The sequence below is a fragment of the Tasmannia lanceolata genome, unplaced genomic scaffold, assembly GCF_043159265.1.
Source record: "Tasmannia lanceolata isolate RefF3 unplaced genomic scaffold, GAP_Taslan_0.1 ptg000015l, whole genome shotgun sequence".
Taxonomy (NCBI): Eukaryota; Viridiplantae; Streptophyta; class Magnoliopsida; order Canellales; family Winteraceae; genus Tasmannia; species Tasmannia lanceolata.
The window spans coordinates 47,777,988-47,800,160 of NW_027518692.1; the positions used below are offsets into that span (position 1 = coordinate 47,777,988).

The window sequence follows — 22,173 nt, forward strand, 5'->3', positions numbered from 1 at the left end:
ACAGTCGGTTGTAACAATCTAAAACGAACAGGGCCTAACGTTTAAGATTATGACAACCAATTGTCAGTGGTAAACCAATTATTAGACAAATTTAAATGTAATTTTGAGTCCAAAAATCAGGTTGGCATCTACAATCGGTTGCCATAGTCTTAAACGAACAGGGCCCTCGGATTTTGAGAACCGATTACGAGTCCAAAACTGATTATTGGACTCAAATTAAAATGTAATTTTGAGTCCAATAATCGGGTTTGGACTCAAAATCGGTTTTCAAAATCCAAAACAAATAGGGCCTTAGGGACTAAGAGAAGGAAGCAAATTAGATATTTTAACTTAGATTTGAGAACCGATCAAATTTTTGCTCAAGAACAGTTTAGAGGTTTCACAATCTATGGTTCAAGTGTGTTATTGCATTTTCTTTAGTAATAATTTACTGGTAATGATGCCATCTTGATATTAGATCTTGAAGGTGTTTAGTTAGGGAAAACAAACTTGTTCCTGGCCTAGTTCAACATGGGGAGTTAGTACAAGCCCAGCCAATCAAATCAAGTGGCGAATGCTCTCAGTCGGAATGCTAAGTTACCCGCCTTGAAAATGCAGGAACAAACTGCAGTAAACCCACTGAAGAGCAACTTGCATGACCGTGTTCATGAAGGTGTCAAGAAGGACCCCTTTGCCAAGACCCTTATGCAGGTTGTGAAGGAAGGAAAGACTCATCAATTTTGGATTTGTTTTGATATTCCACGCTCAAAATCGCAAAAGTCCTCTACCTTCCATAAATGCCTATTGCCTCTTGGAATTCCCTAATTCAAAACGCTTACTCAGAACAGGAGAGTCCAAAGCCACCTATTCCAATAAATCCCTTATAATTAGCATTGCAATAAACTCCCTTAAAATCAGCAAATCACCCGAATCCATTCCATATTCGTTTAATCAGAACCATTCAAACCCACAACATAAATTTTGGTCATTGCCACTTGTATTTACAACTCTTACCTCTTTGATTTCTTCCTTCTTTTGCTTATAGAAACAGAAGAAGAAAGAATGATGGAACGTCACAAAGACCTGCTTGCATATGAGTCTTCTAAGCTATGATTGCTCTACCATCCGTTTGTAACAAGAACATGTTTTGGGCCACGGCAATCCCGGGGAGGGCTCCCTCCACTATTTCACAGGCATTAACCGTTTCCCAAAGTGGTTGGAACACGAGTTGCATGCTAAATAACAAACAAATTTTACAAAGGGATTCACCACCTTTTCTTCCTCGAGCCACCTCCTTTACTGTAAATGACTAAAAAGAGCAGTCATAAATACCTTAGAGGGGGTGAATATATGGGAAATGATATATTTGTCGCTTTTTTTTTACTTGGGACAGCCTCCTCTAGTGTAAAAGACTAGTGGTCATAAATACACTAGAGGGAGCTGTCCCAAGTTAAAAAAGGGGTTGAATATATCACTTCTCTCAAGAAATACCTACATCCAAAAACAGCTATAGTCCATGACATGTGATCGGGTGAGTGATGGGTGTTGTCTCCCACTTTCTTATCATCATCCTCTTCTTCAACTAGTTTCTTCTCCTCGACTAGTTGTAGTCGAAGAAAGAGACAAAAGATTTGTACTAGGCTTTCCAGGGCTAGGGTTAGGATTTCCAACAATTTATTCTCCTAAAACCAGCGACCACAAATTGATTTTCCAAGCTTAGGGCGGAGATGGTGGACAAATCGATCCTCTCAACACCTAAGGGTCCGTTTGGTTGGATAATATGTGCTACCATACTAGTAGTTTACTAGTAACGTCTGATGTCACATGACATCCGATTGCAAAAAGGAGCTAAACCCCAAAAGACTATGTATCCATTGCTTTACCTAGGAATCCCTTGTGTGCTAAGGTGGCAATATTATTGCTAATTTTTTTGAAAAATGTAATGTTTTTTTATAGTAGAGTTGTGGGATGTATGTCTCTCTCTTCAGCCTCTTTCTCTCTAGCTTAACGTAGGGGTGGATAGCGGAAGCGGAAACTCTCACATCTAAATTAAAGTAGGGTAAGCGTAGGCTTTTAGGGTAAAGGTAAAAGAAAAAGAAAGGGTAAGAAAAGTTAAGGAAAAGGTAGATGTCTTTGTTGAAGTAGATGGTTATGGTTTCTTAATGTGGAAAGGAAATTTTTGGGATAGTTTTCGGATGGTGCAAGAGATTTTGGGAAGGAGTTAACGAAGGCTAAAATAAAGGAGGTGGTTCGATTCTTGGCTGGAAAAGGATTGGATGGATGTTGGGTTAAAGAATCAAAGAAATAATTAAAGGCTGGTCCAAAGGTGGTTTTCTAGGTGACAAGAAGAAGGTGGCTAATCGGTTATATTAGGAACAGGGCCGTTAATCGGTTGGACTAAGGAGAAGGGGTTGTCTATGTGTGAAACCTGCACCTTCTTTGTAGCTGAAACAGAGCTTAAAAAGGGTGTTAAATCGGGTTATAGAAAGGGACGAGGAAGGGTAAGAATTAAGAATTAACAGAGTTTTGGAACTAAAAGTATGGACGAGTAGTAAATTAGGAAATTTCGAACAAATATATTAAAAAGAAACTCTAATAAATCAAAGAATCTAAAGCATTGTGATCAACGTGGGCCGTTGATCTAGTTGTTGTTCGATATCTTCCAATCTGACGATGATTAACCTCCAAAAAAATAATCTGGCATTATTTTGGGCTTGATCGACGATCTAGATCGTCGGATTGGTGATATGAGGTTCTCATGCAGCCCGATCAAGGATCTGACAATCTTGAACATTGATCTTCGTGATTTGATGCGATGCACCTGCATCATCTCTCCACTCTATCTAATGGAGTAGTGGCGTAGTAGTCTCATGAGTGGGGTTGAACCTCAAGGTGTACAAGGGTACATGGCCTAATAAAATTCTAACCTCTCTATCTATCTCTCTCTCTCAAATCATCAAATGCCTTTTTTGCTAGTTTGTTTTAAATAGCGTGGGACCTAGAAAACACTACTCCTATAGATACATTTTTTTTTTTCATTTCTATCACAATTTGAAAATTAGCAAATGCATAGTGTACTACAAGCATGATAATTTTAAAGGATAAAAGATTAAATAATGCCATCTCCAATAGCGTGAGCTTTCCAATAGCATGAGCTTTTGGAGTAACTGGTAGTTTCACATGGTATCAGAGCAAAAGGTCACGATTTCAAACCTTCTTGACGTTAAAAAAATCCACATGCAATGGCCAACCCAAAAGTGAGCTGGGCCACATGTGAGGAGGAGTATTAAAGTAGAAAAGATTAAATAACGCCATCTCCATCATCTTAAGCAGTTGGAGTAATTGATAGTTTCACAGATAACAACAGAATAACCTAACACCCAAGTTAGTGTCTTACTTTCTTCATAATTCACATATCTATTTTGAGGAGAACTTATATGATGCCCGACCATGAGATTATAAAGGGCGGAGAGAGAAAACCATCTGTCCCTTGATTTTTAATCCAAGAGAAAGCCCTTTTTCTGACTTTTCCTTGGTTCAAAAACCAAGGCAGCAAGTTTTGTCTCTACCCGCCCTTTACATTATCACAGTGGGGCATCATATAATTTCTCCTATTTTGAGAAAGGCAAATGATATTTCAACTCCCGCTTTTAGCATTTTACCCCCTTTTGAGAAGGTTTGCATTTAAACCCCCTTTAATTTATCCTTTCAGCTCCGTTTCTTGCGACGTAAAATGAGCATAAAACCAAACACATTTTAAAGTGAAAAATAGGTGTAAAATAATGTCTTTTTTACGTTGAAAGAAACGGAGCCTTCATGAAAATGACGCCATTTTCTGGAAAAAATCATATAAAAGGTGGAGATACTAGAAAAGGTGTGGAATATCATCTCCCTTGGAGAAATAAACAGCCATTTAGGTCATTGCCAAGCTAGTGAAAATATTTTCATTTCCTTTGTGGACGTAGACACATGGCCAAACCACATATATCTTATTTCTTTAGTGCTTCTGTGATGAATTTCTTCTGCTTTATTACATTATTTCTTCCGTGATTTGATCCTGATTTGTATCACATGGTAAAGAAAATAAGGGAAAAATTTGTTACAAAATAATTGTTGCTTGCGATAAAGATATAGATTTCTTACACTTAGGCCATGTTTGGCTGCCGTGAAAATATTTTCCATGGAATCTTAGTTTATCAAGTGGTGAGAGAGGGCCAGGAAGTCTAGGAGGAGTGACTAGAAAAAATTAGGAGTGAGGAGAGGGTGCAAAACTTTAATCAAAATAAAATTTATTTTTTCACTGCTTTTAGCCACTTCTTACCCTCATCTTAGTCATAAATCCAAATCTCTTAATATCCCACCCTCTGTAGCCCACTCTCAAAAATTTATGGTTGCCAACACAGCCTCACTCATTTATCTTATTAAAGGGTAAGAAATTCAAAAGATCTCGTTCAAGTCCGATTATTTCAGCCATTTTTCATTCCCTTCTAAGAACTTTTTTCTTAGCAGCATAGGCTATTTCGGATGCTTATAGATTTGAACACCCAAAACAAGTAACAAATACTTCCATAAAATTTCTCAAAGTCATCTCTTATTATAGTTCCTACTAGTATACATTTGAAGTTGACAAAGACACTCCATTTATTGGGGGGTAGTTACACAGTTACACTGATATAAAAAGCGCATACGCTTTTCCTTTCCATCTTTGGCAAATTCAGCTTTTCCATCCTAGTTTGACAGACCAACCTAGTTTCTAAATAAGGGAATTAGTACATCAGCCCTGAACAATATTGACCTCTACTTTTCAAAGAAGCAAAGCCTATCGTGAGTCAAACTAGATTTATAGGCAATATTCTTGTATTCACACCATGTAAACTCCTTGTACAAGCTTTCCTCTTCTGTTTCCATGAGCATAGGCGAAGGTACTCTCTTTTCTCTCAGAGCAGGTGCTCCATTTTAAGCTGTTGACCAATACCCTATGTTTCAAACTCTTGAACCTCCCATTTGTTTGAACCTGCAGAGGGAAAAAGTGGGAGGATAGAGTTATGGATAAGAAATAGCAACCCACAAAAACCCATTAAACTACTATTTGGTTGGACAATCTCTGGGGTTTACAAGATGTTTTGGTTGGTTTTGGGGTGCTACAGCTACGCCATCTACTAGTGGTTCTGGGTTGCATGTTTTGATTCAAACTACTAAAAGACTACTCGCATTGTCTCTCCCTTGTTGAGACACGTAGCATGACTTTTGTCCCCTACCAAAACTACTTGAAAAAATAAGGTTTTTATTGCTAGTACAGTCTTGGGATTTTGTACTATTCTTTCTTTCTCTCTCCTCGACCAAATCACCACCCAATCACAGGATGACATGTGTGGAGGATAATTATGTAATCGCACCCTCTAAATAAGGTTCTCGACCAAATCTTTCCCACTCACGGGTTGACACATGTCCAAGGGCACTAGAGTAATCTCATGCCTATACTCACTTGGCCTCCAACTATAAATAGCCTTCTAAGGCTCCAAGGTAAGCGTTCAAATCCCAAAATTTACTGCTCATAGTATACCTTTCCTTATTTGTTGCACTCACATACTTGAGCATTGAAGGACCTTACCGGAGCACCAACTCCGGGTAGGTCTTCTGGCCGGGTAGGTGCACCTCGGCTCTTTAGAAGCCACCTCAGCAAATCACCAATTTTGGCCGCAACACTCGCCCATTTTATTTTAGTAACAACACTCTCCACCAATAAACTACTTCAATTGACAACCGAACACGACTTACCCCTAATCTACGAGAAGACTACTTCACTGCAATTACACCTGTTGACTACTTCAATTCTAATTCACCATTAACAAGGCAAATACGTGCAACCAACCAGATAGAGGTTTCAAGTTGGATGCAACAGATAAAATCTTTTGGCTTTTTTACATGTAAATTTTAAGTCATTCTAAAATTTACAAAAAAAACTATGAAATTTAAATTTCTGAAGAGATAAAGGAAAGCTGAATACTAATTATAGAACCCATCAACCGAATTTGATCAAATGACAATTCCATGTATTCTTTTTTTGGAATGGCAACAGTTCCATGCATCCTACTCTCAGAATCCTACATATTTCAAAATGTTTCAGCAAAGAAAAAAGAAACTTAAAGAGGAAGTACTAAATAAAGTACCGTGTAAAAAGGCCCATCATGTAAATTATCCTCAATTAAGATTTCTAGGGAAAATAACTTCCAAAGACCAAAATTGGAACTGCTACCAAATTTTAAAAGAGCAGATTTCAAACTGAGTTTCTTGCAAAACTTTACCTGTAAGGAATCACCAACAAAGACAAAAAACGCGCTTTGGTCAGGTGGGACTGAGACCCAACTCCCATCTCTGAGAGAGATTTGCATGCCTGTTGTGTCATTGGATCTAAGAACTGAAATGACCTGTGGGTCGGTGTGTTCTCCAAATCCAGTCAGATTACAATTCATAGCTTGAATCTTTGGACACGGAGGATGGTGGTTGAGCCTGAAAATAGAGTCACTCTCTTCATCCATCAAAAACTTACTGAAAACATTCTTGGTTGAATCTTTAGCTCTTCAGCTAACAGTTCAAGAACTTCACTAGCCAGTTTCTTCACAGCCTCTATGTAATCATTCAGTGAAGAGCTGCAAAACCCGGCATGTTAAGGTATAAATGATTAAATTACACCATCTCTAACAGCTTAAGCTTTTGGAGTAATTGGTTGTTTGACATGGTATCAAAGCTATTGCCTCAAGGCGGGTCCTAGGTTCAAAACCCAATAACTCTTTGATATTAAAAATTCACATCTACGACCAACCAAAAAGAGGAACCACATATGCCACTTGTACGGCCAATAAAAAAGAGGGTACACGCCGAAAGCTCACGGGCTCGAAACCCAACAACTCCTTGATATTAAAAATTCATGTGAACGGTCAACCCATAAGAGAGCCTCAAGTTCCACTCGTAGGAGTGTAGGACCAACCCAGAAAAACGTAAGGGTTGAAGTATAAATGATTAAATAACATCATCTCTAACAGCTTAAGCTTTTTGAGTAATTGGTTGTTTAACACAACAAAAGAAAAAGTAAGGAGGATCATATAATATCATAGAAAAACAGAGCACTGAACAAAAAAAATTATGGAGGGTCTCTTTGGTTCTTACCCAAATGTTTCTTTGATATCTCTATTAAGGTCTGAAGATCTTACATTGAGTGACAGGAGAATGCATTCAACCCAACCCATATCTCCAGTAGACCTAATGTTCTAATTTCCATACCAAAATGAAGTATCAGGGTATGCTTTTTCTTTCTCTGGTAAAGATAAAGAGAAAAACTTCATAGCTTCAGCTTCCAATCTGTCCATAAATTCTGATGGAATACCATGGTCGATCAGCTTGAAGAATCCAAACTCTTCACAGGCCCTGACAATAAGGGGTTTTGAATCTGGTTTCATGAAGTTTATCGTAGGAATACCAGAACAAAAGTTGGGTTATTCATTACTAATCAAGGATATCTGTTCTAACGTGGGTCTCGACAATACCACCATGCTTTCTTAAGAACAAAGGTACAGAAAAAACAGAGGAATCTTGAAAGAAAGGGAGGATTGTGGGGATTGAACTTTGAGATTGGAGTGTTTAAATAGAAGTGGATGTGAGGCAATGCATGGGCAGAATGACAAAGCGAAGACATCTTGCCTGCTGTCTATTTGAAACTCATACTCACGTTTGAGGGAAAAAGAGAAATAAAAGGTGGGTTAATTGAAAAGGGAGAAAGAAGATATCAATTTGCTTTTTTCTTCATTTTCTTTTCCTTAACAACCATCTCAAAATAGCTAAAAACTGATCAATTCTTTAAGCGAGATATCAATTCAAGAAGATTCCCTAATATTTTAATTTTGTTTCTTGAAGGGACAGACTACTGAAGTTTCACTCAAAGATTGTTTGACTAACTAAGAGTTTAGGCCATATTTGGATTGCAGGGTTTTTCAAGAGAAGTTATGACAAGAAAAACTATTCTGGAATTGCTTGCTTTTCCATTGATTGATTACACATGAAAAAAGTCACTTTTTTAATTTTTTTTAAGTGACAGAAATATATTGATAATTCATACGAGAATTACACGAAGAAGGGACCAAGAGTTCCCCATGAACTACATCGTATGAGGACCTAAGAGATAACTCCAGGGCCCTAAAGGAAAAATCCAAAACTATTCCCCCTTTACCCTCCTCTTTACATTCACCAGTCCAAAACAAAAACACTAAAATTTCAAATTATGCTACCTTCCTAGATGTTATCCCCGATATCCATGATATTTACACACATTCAGTAATTACAACCCCCTGAATATAATTCAGTGATCCTCCCTGTCAGGTGCGATAAAGACACTCATGACCTCCAAGAAACACCTCCTTTGGCCAAGTAGTCTACCATCACATTTACCGACCTCCTCCTAGTACTATCATCGATCTGTTTACGCGAACGAGGTCCTTGATATCCGAAATCATTTGGTCATCTAATTGGAATAAATCCTCCTTCCAGACAACGATAATACTCGCAACGGTTCCGACTATATCTTATGAGCACCATTGACAATTGTTTCGACCCCAAATCTCATTGATAGAATTCTCCGCTACTCCCAAAATTTAGATTCAATGAAATAAAAAAAACGTCAGGTTTTCTCCTATGGCATATGGAGACCTAGAGTACCACCTAAAACGGGACCTGCAATGAGAATATCCCACGTGTAAAAGAAAATTATACTTTTTAGTGATTTCCCTAGACTTAAGGGATTGCTCACATCATTAGTGATGTTGTGGCATGAAACAATTTGTTCGGTCCCATTTTAGGTCCTACTCTCTGTTTCGCTAGCATTACTATTTTTAAATGATAAAAAAGTAACTTGAACCACCTCACTTCAATATTTATTTAGTAGGACCTTTAATTTATAGTGATATCCCGTTAAATAAGCTATAACTTTATCATTTCCATCTAAATTGTGGACAGGAAAAAAAATTTGCAGGAAATTTTTTTCCTGCAATCCAAACAAGGCATAGTCAAAAGAAATAAGTTTAAGGGTTGAAGTATAAATGATTAAATAACATCATCTCTAACAGCTTAAGCTTTTTGAGTAATTGGTTGTTTCACACAACAAAAGAAAAAGTAAGGAGGATCATATAATATCATAGAAAAACAGAGCACTGAACAAAAAAAATTATGGAGGGTCTCTTTGGTTCTTACCCAAATGTTTCTTTGATATCTCTATTAAGGTCTGAAGATCTTACATTGAGTGACAGGAGAATGCATTCAACCCAACCCATATCTCCAGTAGACCTAATGTTCTAATTTCCATACCAAAATGAAGTATCAGGGTATGCTTTTTCTTTCTCTGGTAAAGATAAAGAGAAAGACTTCATAGCTTCAGCTTCCAATCTGTCCATAAATTCTGATGGAATACCATGGTCGATCAGCTTGAAGAATCCAAACTCTTCACAGGCCCTGACAATAAGGGGTTTTGAATCTGGTTTCATGAAGTCTATCGTAGGAATACCAGAACAAAAGTTGGGTTATTCATTACTAATCAAGGATATCTGTTCTAACGTGGGTCTCGACAATACCACCATGCTTTCTTAAGAACAAAGGTACAGAAAAAACAGAGGAATCTTGAAAGAAAGGGAGGATTGTGGGGATTGAACTTTGAGATTGGAGTGTTTAAATAGAAGTGGATGTGAGGCAATGCATGGGCAGAATGACAAAGCGAAGACATCTTGCCTGCTGTCTATTTGAAACTCATACTCACGTTTGAGGGAAAAAGAGAAATAAAAGGTGGGTTAATTGAAAAGGGAGAAAGAAGATATCAATTTGCTTTTTTCTTCATTTTCTTTTCCTTAACAACCATCTCAAAATAGCTAAAAACTGATCAATTCTTTAAGCGAGATATCAATTCAAGAAGATTCCCTAATATTTTAATTTTGTTTCTTGAAGGGACAGACTACTGAAGTTTCACTCAAAGATTGTTTGACTAACTAAGAGTTTAGGCCATATTTGAATTGCAGGGTTTTTCAAGAGAAGTTATGACAAGAAAAACTTTTCTGGAATTGCTTGCTTTTCCATTGATTGATTACACATGAAAAAGTCACTTTTTTAAAGGAAAATGATACGGAGACCTTTGTTTTTTGTTTTTTTTTTAAGTGACAGAAATATATTGATAATTCATACGAGAATTACATGAAGAAGGGACCAAGAGTTCCCCATGAACTGCATCGTATGAGGACCTATGAGTTAACTCCAGGGCCCTAAACGAAAAATCCAAAACTATTCGCCCTTTACCCTCCTCTTTACATTCACCAGTCCAAAACAAAAACACTAAAATTTCAAATTATGCTACCTTCCTACATGTTATCCCCGATATCCATGATATTAACACCCATTCAGTAATTACAACCCCCTGCCTATAATTCAGTGATCCTCCCTGTCAGGTGCGATAAAGACACTCGTGACCTCCAAGAAAACACCTCATTTGGCCAAGCAGTCTACCATCACATTTACCGACCTCCTCCTAGTACTATCATCGATCTGTTAACGCGAACGAGGTCCTTGATATCCGAAATCATTTGGTCATCTAATTGGAACAAATCCTCCTTCCAGATAGCGATAATACCCGCAACGGTTTCGACTGTATCTTATGAGCACCATTGACAATTGTTTCGACCCCAAATCTCATTGATAGAATTCTCCGCTACTCCCAAAATTTAGATTCAATGAAATAAAAAAACATTTGGTTTTCTCCTATGGCATATGGAGACCTAGAGTACCACCTAAAACGGGACCTGCAATGAGAATATCTCACGTGTTAAAGAAAATTATACTTTTTAGTGATTTCCCTAGACTTAAGGGATTGCTCACGTCATTAGTGATGTTGTGGCATGAAACAATTTGTTCGGTCCCGTTTTAGGTCCTACTCTCTGTTTCCCTAGCATTACTATTTTTTAATGATAAAAAAGTAACTTGAGCCACCTCACTTCAATATTTATTTAGTAGGACCTTTAATTTATAGTGATATCCCGTTAAATAAGCTATAACTTTATCATTTCCATCTAAATTGTGGACAGAAAAAAAAAATTTGCATGAAATTTTTTTCCTGCAATCCAAACAAGGCATAGTCAAAAGAAAAAAGTTTAATTAGCAAAGAGGTTTATTTATTTGCAGGAATTTTCAGGAACAGTTTGGAAAGGAAAAATATATCCAATATTTCCTATTTTATCTGCACATGAAAAATGATAACTAGAGCATATCCCATTCAATTTTTACTTAGAAGGAGATGCCCCTCTAAATTAAGCATAATCATATTATTTCCCTCTAATTAGTGGAAAGAAAAAATTTCCCAAGAAAAAAATTTCCACCAAAAATGTTTGTCTTAAAATCAAAACTGAGCCAAAGTTATTTGAACCTTACAAATGAAAGTATCTCTTACATACATCAAATTCTTTATACAGTGAAATGAGGCTGTTTAGGTTAATAAAAAAAAGTCGGATTTTGCAACGGTAAAGAGGATGAGTTGGGATTGAGTGAATTGACTCGCCAGGGGAGGCTTCCCTTGATCTCTTGCTGAAAATGAGGCAACTCATTCTCGGTTGGACATTGATTTAACCTAAAACCACCCTCACATATAAATAAGTGGTCTGCGCAACCACTTGAAAAGGGTCCTTACAATACAAAAGAAGGAAAATAAGCTTTTAAATGAAAGTATCTCTACATACATTATATAGTAAAATGAGGCTATTTAAGACCTTAAAATATAAATCATATTTAGATAATCATATTCTTTCATACTCGGGCGACAAAAGGTCCAGCTAGGGCCACAATGACCCTAGGACCTTGGACAATGGGGTGCAATTAGGGGCATGTCAAGAAATGCTAAACGATTGATTTTTGCAGGTAATGATCTTATAGATGTTGCATCTCGACTCCAAGAGTTTGGCGCCACGCGTGCCCTCCAAGAGTTGCTTTCTTTGGGTGGTCGGTTAGCTGGGGACGAATTCAGACGATGGATTTCTTGCGGAAGCGAGGAATGTGGCTGGTGGATCACTGCCCCCTATGTCTATCCGCCGGGGAATCCATCGACCACCTTTTTATACATTGCCAGGTTGCTTCATATATTTGGGGTCATCTCTTTTCTAGATTTGGAGTCAGTTGGGTTGCTTCCAATTCTATGGCCGAATTTATTCGGAGTTGGGACTGGGCTCCGTGGAAGAGGAAAGGTAGAATTTTGTGGAAGATGTGTCTCTTAGCATCCTGGTGGTTCTTGTGGAAAGAGCGGAATGCGCGGATCTTTGAAGGGAAGGCCCGGGCCCCATATTGGATATATATACAGGTGGTAGCAGCGGTCATCTCCTGGGCCCGTTCACTTCATCTTTTTCGGTTTGTTTCTGCGTATGCCCTCTGGGAAGGGTGGTCCACCATATGCATGGAATCGGTTACCAAAGTGAAATCTCGGCCCTCCTGGTCCCCCCCGCCGCCGGGGTCTCTGAAGCTCAATTTTGACGGTTCCTCTCTCGGCAACCCAGGAGCGGCTGGAGTGGGGGGGTTATGTCGGAATCACAAAGGGGAAGTCATTTGGGCCTATTCGGGGCCTCTTGGATTTGCCGACTCGACTGAGGCGGAGATTAGAGCCGTTCACAGTGGGATTCTCTCCATGCCTCGCTTGGAGTGCGACAAACTGATAGTCGAAGGCGACTCCGTAAATGTTATTCGCTGGCTTTCGGGAGCCGCTTCTCCCCCTTGGCGACTTGTGCCTTTCTTTGAGGAGATAGAGGATAGAGCAAAGGGCTACTCCATGGTATTTCAGCATGTCCGGAGATCGGCCAATGTGGCAGCCGACTCCCTGGCTAAGAGCGGTGTTTCTCGGGCCGAATTGGAGTGTTTTGACTATCTTCCCCCTTGAGTTATTGTTTTGCTATTTTCTCTGCTCATTGTTCCAACAGGACCATCTCGGTTCTTCTTATTCATATATATATATATATATATATATATACAATTCTGTTGCCTTCTTAAAAAAAAAAAGATGTTGCATCTCGACAAAGTGCATTTATAAGGGCACAAAAAAATATAAAAAATGGCAGTAAAAATATATAAGAGGAAATGGTTTGTGTGCAACTGCACAAATAAGCTATCTGTGCTTCGTTGCACAAACCATAGTGGGGACCACATTTTTTGGGAGATCCAAAGCATTCATTTGGAAGGCCCTTCCATGGATAGGGTGTGTACCAAAAATCAGCCCTATAGGATCATCCTAACCCAATCAAAGTTGGAGAGGAAAATGGACAGACACTATTTCTGCCCATTTTTTCCTTCCACAAATGGTAGGGTTAGGATGATCCTAAAGGGCTGATTTTTTGTACACATCCTATCCATGGAAGGGCCTTCCAAATGAATGCTTTGGATCCCCCAAAAAATGAGCCCCCCATGGTTTGTGCAGCCATACACAGATAGCTTATCTATGCAGCTGCACACAAACCATTTCCTCAATATATAATTAAGGGCATGTTTGGCAACCTTGAAAATATATACGAAGGAATATTCATGGTCCCAACTGTGAGAAATGAGAGGGAGAGATGATCGGTAGCAGTGGATACATCACGAGAAATCCCTAAAAATGTTGATAACAAATATGCTAATTACAATTGGAATTTTATTTTCCTGGTTTTAGGGGGCTTTTCATGCTCCCATTACTCCCACTCTCAAGTCTATCCATCCCTTCCCTATCTCTTACAAGTTACAACTGGCTCCACAAATATTCCATGAAATATTTTTTCATGATTGCCAAACATGAGGAACAATAAGTACACATTGTTGATATGGGCCCTTTGATAGTTTCTTGTGAGGGCGCCCTTAGGTTAGTATTCCTCAAAACATTATATACAAGGATTTATAATCCAGGATTTTATAAGCTAAAACCTGGATTTTACAAACTTAAAAATGTACAATCCAGGTTGTTAGCTTATAAAATCCACCTTTTAGCTTCTAAAATTGGATTATAAAATTAATGCTTCCAAATGGATAAAGGTCCCGAAACTTCTTAGAAATCCGGAAAACGACATGAGAACGCTCCTGTGTCAGGGTGTTGCCAAATAGTCTTCTCTAATATTAAAGAGAACACGAGATAAGGATATGTTGATTAGGGGTGCAAGTTTGGCCCTGTCAGCCCCGACCCGTCCTGAGCCCGAACAGGGTCAGGGCTGGATTTTCTAGCCCTGAGGGCCGGTCAGGGTTAATTTTTTTATACCCTGACTCAAGGTCGGGTCGGGTTCTGGGTTAATGCCTCGGGTACGCTGACCCGGCTCGACCCTAAGTTTTCTATTATAGAATTGAACCATCTATGTATGTTTCTTTTGCTAATGTTTTCTATTATTTTGGATTGGTGTTTCTTTAGATTATTATTATTAATTGTCTCTGTTGCCCGTCATGTTGTTGAATTCATATTGTCTTATTTTGTTCTATATGATAAGTGGTTGCTTTCTTTTTGGCACTCTTAACAGGTATTTGCACTAGGGTCAATTAGGGCCGGCCCGGCCCTGCCCAATCAAGTCGGGCCAGGGCCAGCACTAAGCATTGTAGGGCGGGCCATGGGTTGAGGTTTTTCGGCCCTGACTCAGGGTCAGGGCCGAGATAATGGGATCCAGGGTTGGGCTAGGGTTTTGAAAAACCCGACCCAACCCGACCCTGTTGCAGCCCTAATGTTGATCATTCTATTAAAGAGATAAGGGTATTTTTTTCTTAATAAATGAGCATTCATGGGGGGTGCAACTCGGGTCGGGTTGAGGCCAACCCTAACCCGACCCAACCCGAGCCTCGGGTTGAGGATGCTCAACCCTAATCCTAACACGCCCGCCTTTGGGTTGGGTCGGGTCGGGTTGGGATCGGATTGGTCTACGGCCAAACAGAAAAATAAAAGAAAGAAAAACATAATCCTAAGAAAATCATGATAAAATTAGAAGGAGGTCGGGGTCGGTTTGCCAAGGCCTCAACCCTAACCCAACCCGAATTTAAATCGGGTTGGCTTTTCCCAACAGTAACCCAACCCGAGAAAATGCCAACCCAACCCGAGCCAAAATCGCGTTGAACCCGTCGGGTTCGGGTTGAGCCCGTCCCAAAAAAGCTCTGAAATTTTTGTTCTCTCCATCTCCCCCTCTCAAAACCCCAAACTCCCCTGAAAAACCCTAGCCCCAAGAAAAAGAGGGGATTTTGTTATTTGGGTATAGATCAGTTGTAGAAGAAAACGAAGGGGGGGGGGGGGGGGGGGAGGGAATGCCTCTTTATGATTGCATGCTTTTGCTAAAACCCCATGTAACAAAGGAATCTCTGATGGATTTGGTAGCTAGGGTGGGCAAGCATGTTTATAGAAGAAATGGTGTTCTTAATGATATTAAGTCATTTGGGAAGATTTACTTAGGTTACGGTATCAAGAAGCTTGATGGCAGATACTACCAGGTTCATATCTAATTCTCGTTTCTGTTCATCTTAAAATCCTTCTTTTTCCTAGTGGATTTGATGTTGTTATGTGCTTCTATGTCCATCACTACGTATAGTTTTTTTTTTCATTATAATGATGTGTAATTATGTTATTTTGTTTGTTGCCCTATATGATAGGTTTTTGCCTTTTCAATTGGTTTTGTGATCTTGCAATTTAATGTAGAAACGTTTGAGGGGTCATTTTTTTGAATCAGCCCGAACATGATCCGATTTTATGGTAAAAGTTCAACACTAATTCCCAAATATCGACCCTAGTTGCGCCCCGAAATTTATTGCATTTAAAAAGGGCTACTATGTGTCTCAACTTTTTCTGCTGATCAACTCGAAATACTTTCCATTGCTAGTGATTGAACAACTTTGGACGGTGAAAAGGTACTGGAACAGGATGGATTCATGGTGGCATTTCTTAAAGAGCTGTAGACTCGGTTAAAAGAGATGTGACGAAGGTGATGGAAGGGTTCCATGCATGGGGGGAGGTAAATAAGGGTTACTTGAAAGCGACTTTCATCACTATTATTCATAAAAAAAGATGGGGCTAGAGAGAATTAAGTATTTTTGCCCAATAAGCCTAGTTGGTAGTATGTGCAATATTATTGCTAAGATATCTTGGCTCCTCTTGGTTTTTGAATTCCTCTGCGGAGAATGTTGTACCCCGTCACTGAAAGAATGGAAAGGAAATTGGCAGGGTGGAAGAGCTTATCTTTCATTGGAAGAGTGACTCTCATAAAAGCGTCTCTCCCTAATTTACCTACTTATTTTATGTCCTTGTTCAAGATCCCAATGGCGATTGCCATGAAAATTTAGCAAATTCAAAGAAATTTCCTTTGAGAATGGAATTAATGAGAAGCGGTTGCATTTAATTAGACGGGATAAGGTGATTAAATCCAAGAGGTACGGAGGCCTTGGATTAGGCAACATTTTTCATCGAAATAGTACCCTTATGACCAAGTTCTTGTGGAGATTTGGGGAAGAAAGGCAAGTTCTTTGAAGATGAATAGGCGGGGTATGTATGGGAAGGGTTGGGGAGGGTTGGAGATTAGGAATTTGGAGGTCCATATGTAATTTCCAGTGTGAGTTTTATTCATTGGTTAGTTTAGGGTGGGTGATGGGTGGGACATTACGTTTTGGTTGGTTGTTTGGTTAGGTCCAAGTTCGCATGCTCAAGCGTTCCCGAGTTTCTATAGGCTAGCTAGGAACTAAGGTTCTGTTATTTCCCAGGTTGAAGGTGATCCTCATTTGTGGGCTCCCGATCCATCTGAGAAGTTCATGGCCAAGTCTTTGTTTTAGCTTGTGTAACGAGGAACAGCCTTCATTCACACGGCATAACGTGTGGAAAGCTCTAGCACCTCCGAAAATTCAAGCTATTGTCTGGTCAAGACTTGTGAACACAATCATTTAAAAAGGAGAGAACTCAAGCTGGCAAATAGATGTTTGTTGTGCAAATATGATGAGAAAGGGTTGAATCACAGTTTTTTCTTAAATGGCTGGTTGAATCACATTTTTATCCACTGCAATCCGACCAGCAAGGTGTGGTCGAGAGTTATGGGCTAGTTTGGCTTAAAATGGATTATGTCAAGGACATTCAACAACCTGTTCAATGCTCGCAACTAGGGTCAATGGGAGGACTGCTTGGCAGATGACATTCTGCCCAGTGCTTTGGAACATTTGGGAAGAAAAGAACCAAAATTTTTTTTTTTTTTTTGAGAAGGTAACTAAAATTTATTCAAGAAGAGAACACATACAGCCAGGGATAAGATGTCCCCCAATATGAAAAAATTTTGAACGAAAGGAGAAGCCATTTAGGAAGTCGATATGGAAAATCAGGGCCACAATAATCAGTTGAGCAGCATTTAGAAGAAATCGTTTGATTCTGTTTTCACCGAGGGAGTCGATTGAGATTTTGTAGGGTCTTATCCTAAAGATAAAAGTAAAAGCAAGATGGAAGAAGCTGGACGAAAATGTATTAAAAAAAGAGTGATGTTAAATTCGCACCCCTTGTTGGATAATTCGCACCCCTTTAACGTGAATTGACGTTAAAAAGCATTTTCGCACCCCATACCCTCCTTTAAACGGGTGTGAATTATCCTACAGGGGGTACGAATTTATTGTTAAAAAAATCAAGGGGTGTTCTGTGGGCAACTCGGGACTGACAGAGATGTGGGTGGCGTTTTCTTGACAGCAATGGGACTGTTGTGACGCGTTTTTCTAGGCCTATAGGGAGTACTGATTCAAACAAGGTGTCTTATTATTTTCAAGGGAGATTTCAGCGGATCCCTTACCATCGAGGGGGGTTCTTCTAATGCGATAGCATGGCCTTTGGAGAGGAGTTGTGGGCCGAGGCATGCTAGTTGCATCTATAAAGATTAGAGATATAGTTTGCAGATCCCCCTTTGTAATTAATTTTAATGAAAGCTGTTATCGTTTCCCCCAAAAAAAAAAAAATACTCTCACAAAGTAATTGAGGTGCCAATCACAATCTAGCTGCCAACTTGGGATCAGTCTCAACTTTCAACTCTCTATTTGGAGATTTGTGTTACCAATATTTATAGCAAGTTGGACCTGGGTTGCCAATAAGTACTCCACCCACCTTGCATTCCATGAACCAAGTCACTTGTCCAAAGCAAGTCCTTTGTAATATATAGCAGTATAATCAGCAATAATCAGCATTTTATTGGGGATATTTTGTATTGTATGTGGGTTTGTAGATCAGTGTAACGGTAAGGTTGCTACATTGTGACCTGGTGGTCACGGGTTCGAGTCACGGAAACAGCCTCTCGGCAAAGCAAGGGTAAGGCTGCGTACATCTAGCCCTTCCCATACCCCGCAATGGCGGGAGCCTCTTGCACTGGGCCGCCCTTTATGTGGGTTTGTAGATCAGTGTAAATACACGACGACAAAAAGTAAAGTGGGCTAACCCCTTATTGTGGGCAGTCACTGCCCCTGCAATCTTCTCCATAGATGACATATTTGGTGTAAAATGGATGGCTCTGAAAGTTCATAAAACAATGGTTTAGAAAGCTATGCAAATCGAAGGGTTAGGATCATCCTATGGAGAAAATTTTTGCGGCATAAGCCTATCTACGACAGTGATCACCAAACGAATGGTTTGTCATGCAAACACGCATGCCCCATTCTACTTTTTTGAGTCAGCATATTTCCGTGGAAATACACGCCTACTCAACATATAAAATCTCCCCTATGGGATGTCCCCATTCTATTTTTTGAGTCAGCATATTTCCGTGGAAATACACGCCCACGCAACATATAAAATCTCCCCTATTGGATGTGTGAAAATCACGATGTCAATATTCTCCAAAATAACCTTTAATTGCAAGTTTCTCGACTCTCCCAGAAAGGAATCTGCTTCATGGTGGGAGATGGGTGGAGATAAAATTTTGGACAGGTAAATGATATGTGAACAGAACATTGAAGGGGGATTTCCCATTACATTTTTGAGGGTGGCCTCACACAAAGAAATCAACGTGGCCGATTCTGCAGATCATCTCCTACTATATTGTCGCTTTACGCATCATCTCTGGTACTTCGTTTTCGAACTTTTCGGAATCAATCGAGTTCTCCCAGGTCAAATTGTCGATCATCTGGAGTTGTGCTGTTTTGCCCCATGGTCTTCTAGAGTTTTTTTTTTTTAATGGTGGTCTTCCATAGTTTAGTTTTTTGTGTAACTTGCTCTTTGTTGTTGCTCTCTGGCTTGTATGGAAGGAAAATAACAGGAGGGTTTAATGCTTATCAAAAGGTGTGTGCAGTATTCAGAGACAAATTCTTTCAGTGGTGGTTCAGTGGGCATTGAACCTTTCTACGTTCAATGGGATTTCAGTGACCTTCCACAGGTCTTCGGAGGAGATTAGGATGAGCAGTGTCTTCGTTGAGGGACCTCGTCCTAGATGGGATCCACTTCCTTCTGGGAGTTTGAAGCTGAACTACGTTCAGAAGCCTATGATCATATTCAACCTGCCTCGTACTTGTACTTTAGCAAGAAAATCGAGCTGTTGACTGGTTTGCCGACCAGGGTATCTCGAGCTGTAAAACTTGGACCTCTCCCCTGCAGGCAATCTGTCTCATTCTCAGTGATGATGATGCTTTTGCAGCTCTTCAGTTTAGATTTGTCTAATCTTTGTTGTATTTTTTTATTCTTTTCTTTCCTCTCCCTTGTCATCTCTTGTTAGGCTGTCTGAGGAGTCCATTTGGCTCAGCTTTGCTTCTGTCCTCTTTTGTGAGCTTCTGCCCATTGTTCCCCCAATTTTCTTTAATTAATTCTCTTACCCAGCAAAAAATATGAAAGTACGGCGGTGTTGTATGTGGGGCAATCTCTGCCCCCTCTGTAATTTGTACTCTGTAATTTTTTTATAAATAAAGTTATCATTCATTGGTTCAGCCCTTCAGTTGATATTGGATACTTTATTCTAATGCAGCTACTGAGAATTGTGAATCTGGCTGCATTACTGTGTAGTTTAGTTCTATGTAATGAATGAGACTGGTTTATTTTGTGGCATTTTAAATAAAAGAAATCTACTTTTTATTATATAATTGTATTCGGTTATGTTAAGTCGCCATGTTTGGCACCTTATTTCCTAATCTGGAACCAACATGTCTCCTATTCATGATGCATAGTGAATCTACATTCTTTTTCCTTCCAATGAGTGGAAACAACTTTTTTTTCCTGAACTTTTGAGTCACCAATGCGTTCCATACGTCTGGCGCTTGTGCAGGGTCAACTTATGCAGATGACAATGATGGCTACACCCAACATCAACAAGGAACTTCATTACCTGAACAAGGAAGACCGGCTTTTGCGTTGGCTTCTTGTGAAACACAGGGACACAAAATATGGGCTCGAATTTGTCACCGATGATGATGGAAAGGCTGATCTCAGTAAGTTCCCCCGAAGCAGCTTATATGATGAGGATGATGATGAGGATGACGAGGAGGATGATGATGATGATGAATATGAGGCTGAAGAGATTAAAGAGTGAGCTTACCAAATTTTCTCATTCAAGTTTTCCTGTCTACACAAATGGGTGACATTTAGAACTGGAGTTTTGTTTTCTTTGTGCTTGGAAACTTACTTTGAAGGTGGATAGTAATAATTCAGCTGTGTAAAACAAATACCAAGCTTTGTTTCCTTAGATTTGGTATTGTAGTAATGTTGAGGTTTGGGATCTTCTTGAAGTTAGGGCCATAGTTAGTATCAGTAGAAAATGCCATGGCTTGCACTTTATTATTGAATGAGGTTTGAAAATGCCGAGGCAAATTTACAGGCATAGACCTGGCTTGCTAGCTTGAAGGGAAGGCTTATGTAGTCAAGTAATCCCATTGAGGATTTCTAGTTACATATTCATCTAAACAAAGCGCAAATTCTGTTTAAATTATTTGGGATATAAAAGTTAATTAAGAGCGTGATCATCTATGTTGAAAGGGATGTCATGATCAAACTAAAGGGTACATTGGTTTATGTGATCTTAATTGTAATTATTGAATGTTATTAGTGCTAAGTAGCATATGTTGGTAATTTATCAGCAATATATTATATCACAACAAATTGATTTTTGCAGATTTTGTCTTATTCATTTAAGTCATCTGAGGTGGGTGCTCTCACATGCAACAGCCAGCCAGAAAATGCCTTTCTGTGATTGTCCCTAGCAAATCCCATAATTAATAATAATAAGTAATTAAAAAAAGAAGATTTTGAGGTGAGGTGGTATGTCCCTTTCTTGTACTATTTTTATCCATCAATAAAATTTCAGGTGCACCCGGGTTCCTAGATAAATTCGGAGTGAAGGTCTGATTCGAAATGGACCGTGACCCAGGCTCAAAAAGTAGGATCCGAAAAGCACTTGTAAAGGGATTTAAAAAGAAGAATATTTTTTAAAAAAAGTAGTTAACGACTGTAGAACCTAACACACTCGGGTCGATGTTCTGATTCGAAATGGATCGTGACCTCTTCACGAAGACATGACCAAGACAGGTGGATCTGACCCGAAATGGACCCATTGATTAACAACTTTGTATGGTGGGCTCCACCCCATCAAACCATAATGTGTAAATGGTGGGCCCTACCCTATCACTCTGATAAAATGATAAGCATACTTCTATAGAAGGACACACGACTACATCAGGATGGCTCTCAGGAACAATCCCAACACGACCATTTCTTCGGATCATTTTTCCTATCCAATTAATTATTTCTAAAGCAAAAGAAAGATACCTTGATTCATGCATTTTAGGCATCATCTTATCGTTCTTATTGAATAAACACCAGCTGCCCTTTTGTAACCCTACTTCTCAGTCCAACCATGTTAGAAAAGTTCAGTCTCTTTGAGGCTACTTTTGCCTTTTTAAGGATGTGTCAATTCTCATTTTTCTTTAATATATTCATGTAGTTTTATTCTAATCTTCTGAAATCGAAGGTTTTTACACTTACTTAATCCATCATTAATCACAATATTACGCATTTAATTTGTTTATAATAGAAGAAAATAATTTTAAGGGAAGTGATATATTCGTCCCATTTTCTTCCCCGGGCCACCACCAGATGAACAGTCGTGATCGAACAGCTTTCATCATTAAGACTAGTTAAATTAATAGTTACATTCTCATCTACAATTTTCTTGTTCGAGTTTTTTAATTTTCTTAATGTAATTGTCT

General features: G+C 39.1%; 1 protein-coding gene and 1 pseudogene across 2 annotated transcripts; one reads left to right on the forward strand and one right to left on the reverse strand.

The window, feature by feature from the left end:
- Window positions 1-4,573: 4,573 nt before the first annotated feature.
- On the reverse strand, window positions 4,574-7,662 carry LOC143845923 (gibberellin 2-beta-dioxygenase 1-like; annotated as a pseudogene). Its single transcript, XR_013234563.1, has 3 exons — window positions 7,147-7,662; window positions 6,285-6,629; window positions 4,574-4,993 (listed from the first exon to the last, which is right to left on the reverse strand). The product of XR_013234563.1 is annotated as a gibberellin 2-beta-dioxygenase 1-like (transcript).
- A 7,419-nt stretch (window positions 7,663-15,081) lies between these two features.
- Window positions 15,082-20,697, forward strand: LOC143891645 (uncharacterized). Its single transcript, XM_077396188.1, has 2 exons — window positions 15,082-15,468; window positions 20,238-20,697. Exons 1-2 carry the CDS (start codon window positions 15,286-15,288, stop codon window positions 20,499-20,501), a joined length of 447 nt encoding a protein of 148 aa, XP_077252303.1. The 5' UTR covers window positions 15,082-15,285; the 3' UTR covers window positions 20,502-20,697.
- The last annotated feature ends 1,476 nt before the right edge of the window (window positions 20,698-22,173 follow it).

What these genes read in the sequence shown, in the direction of transcription:
- LOC143891645 (XM_077396188.1), top strand. Translation starts at nt 15,286, where the DNA reads ATGCCTCTTTATGATTGCATGCTTTTGCTAAAACCCCATGTAACAAAG. An exon ending in TTGATGGCAGATACTACCAG is followed by an intron (nt 15,469 to 20,237) that starts GTTCATATCTAA and finishes GCGCTTGTGCAG; the next exon opens with GGTCAACTTATGCAGATGAC.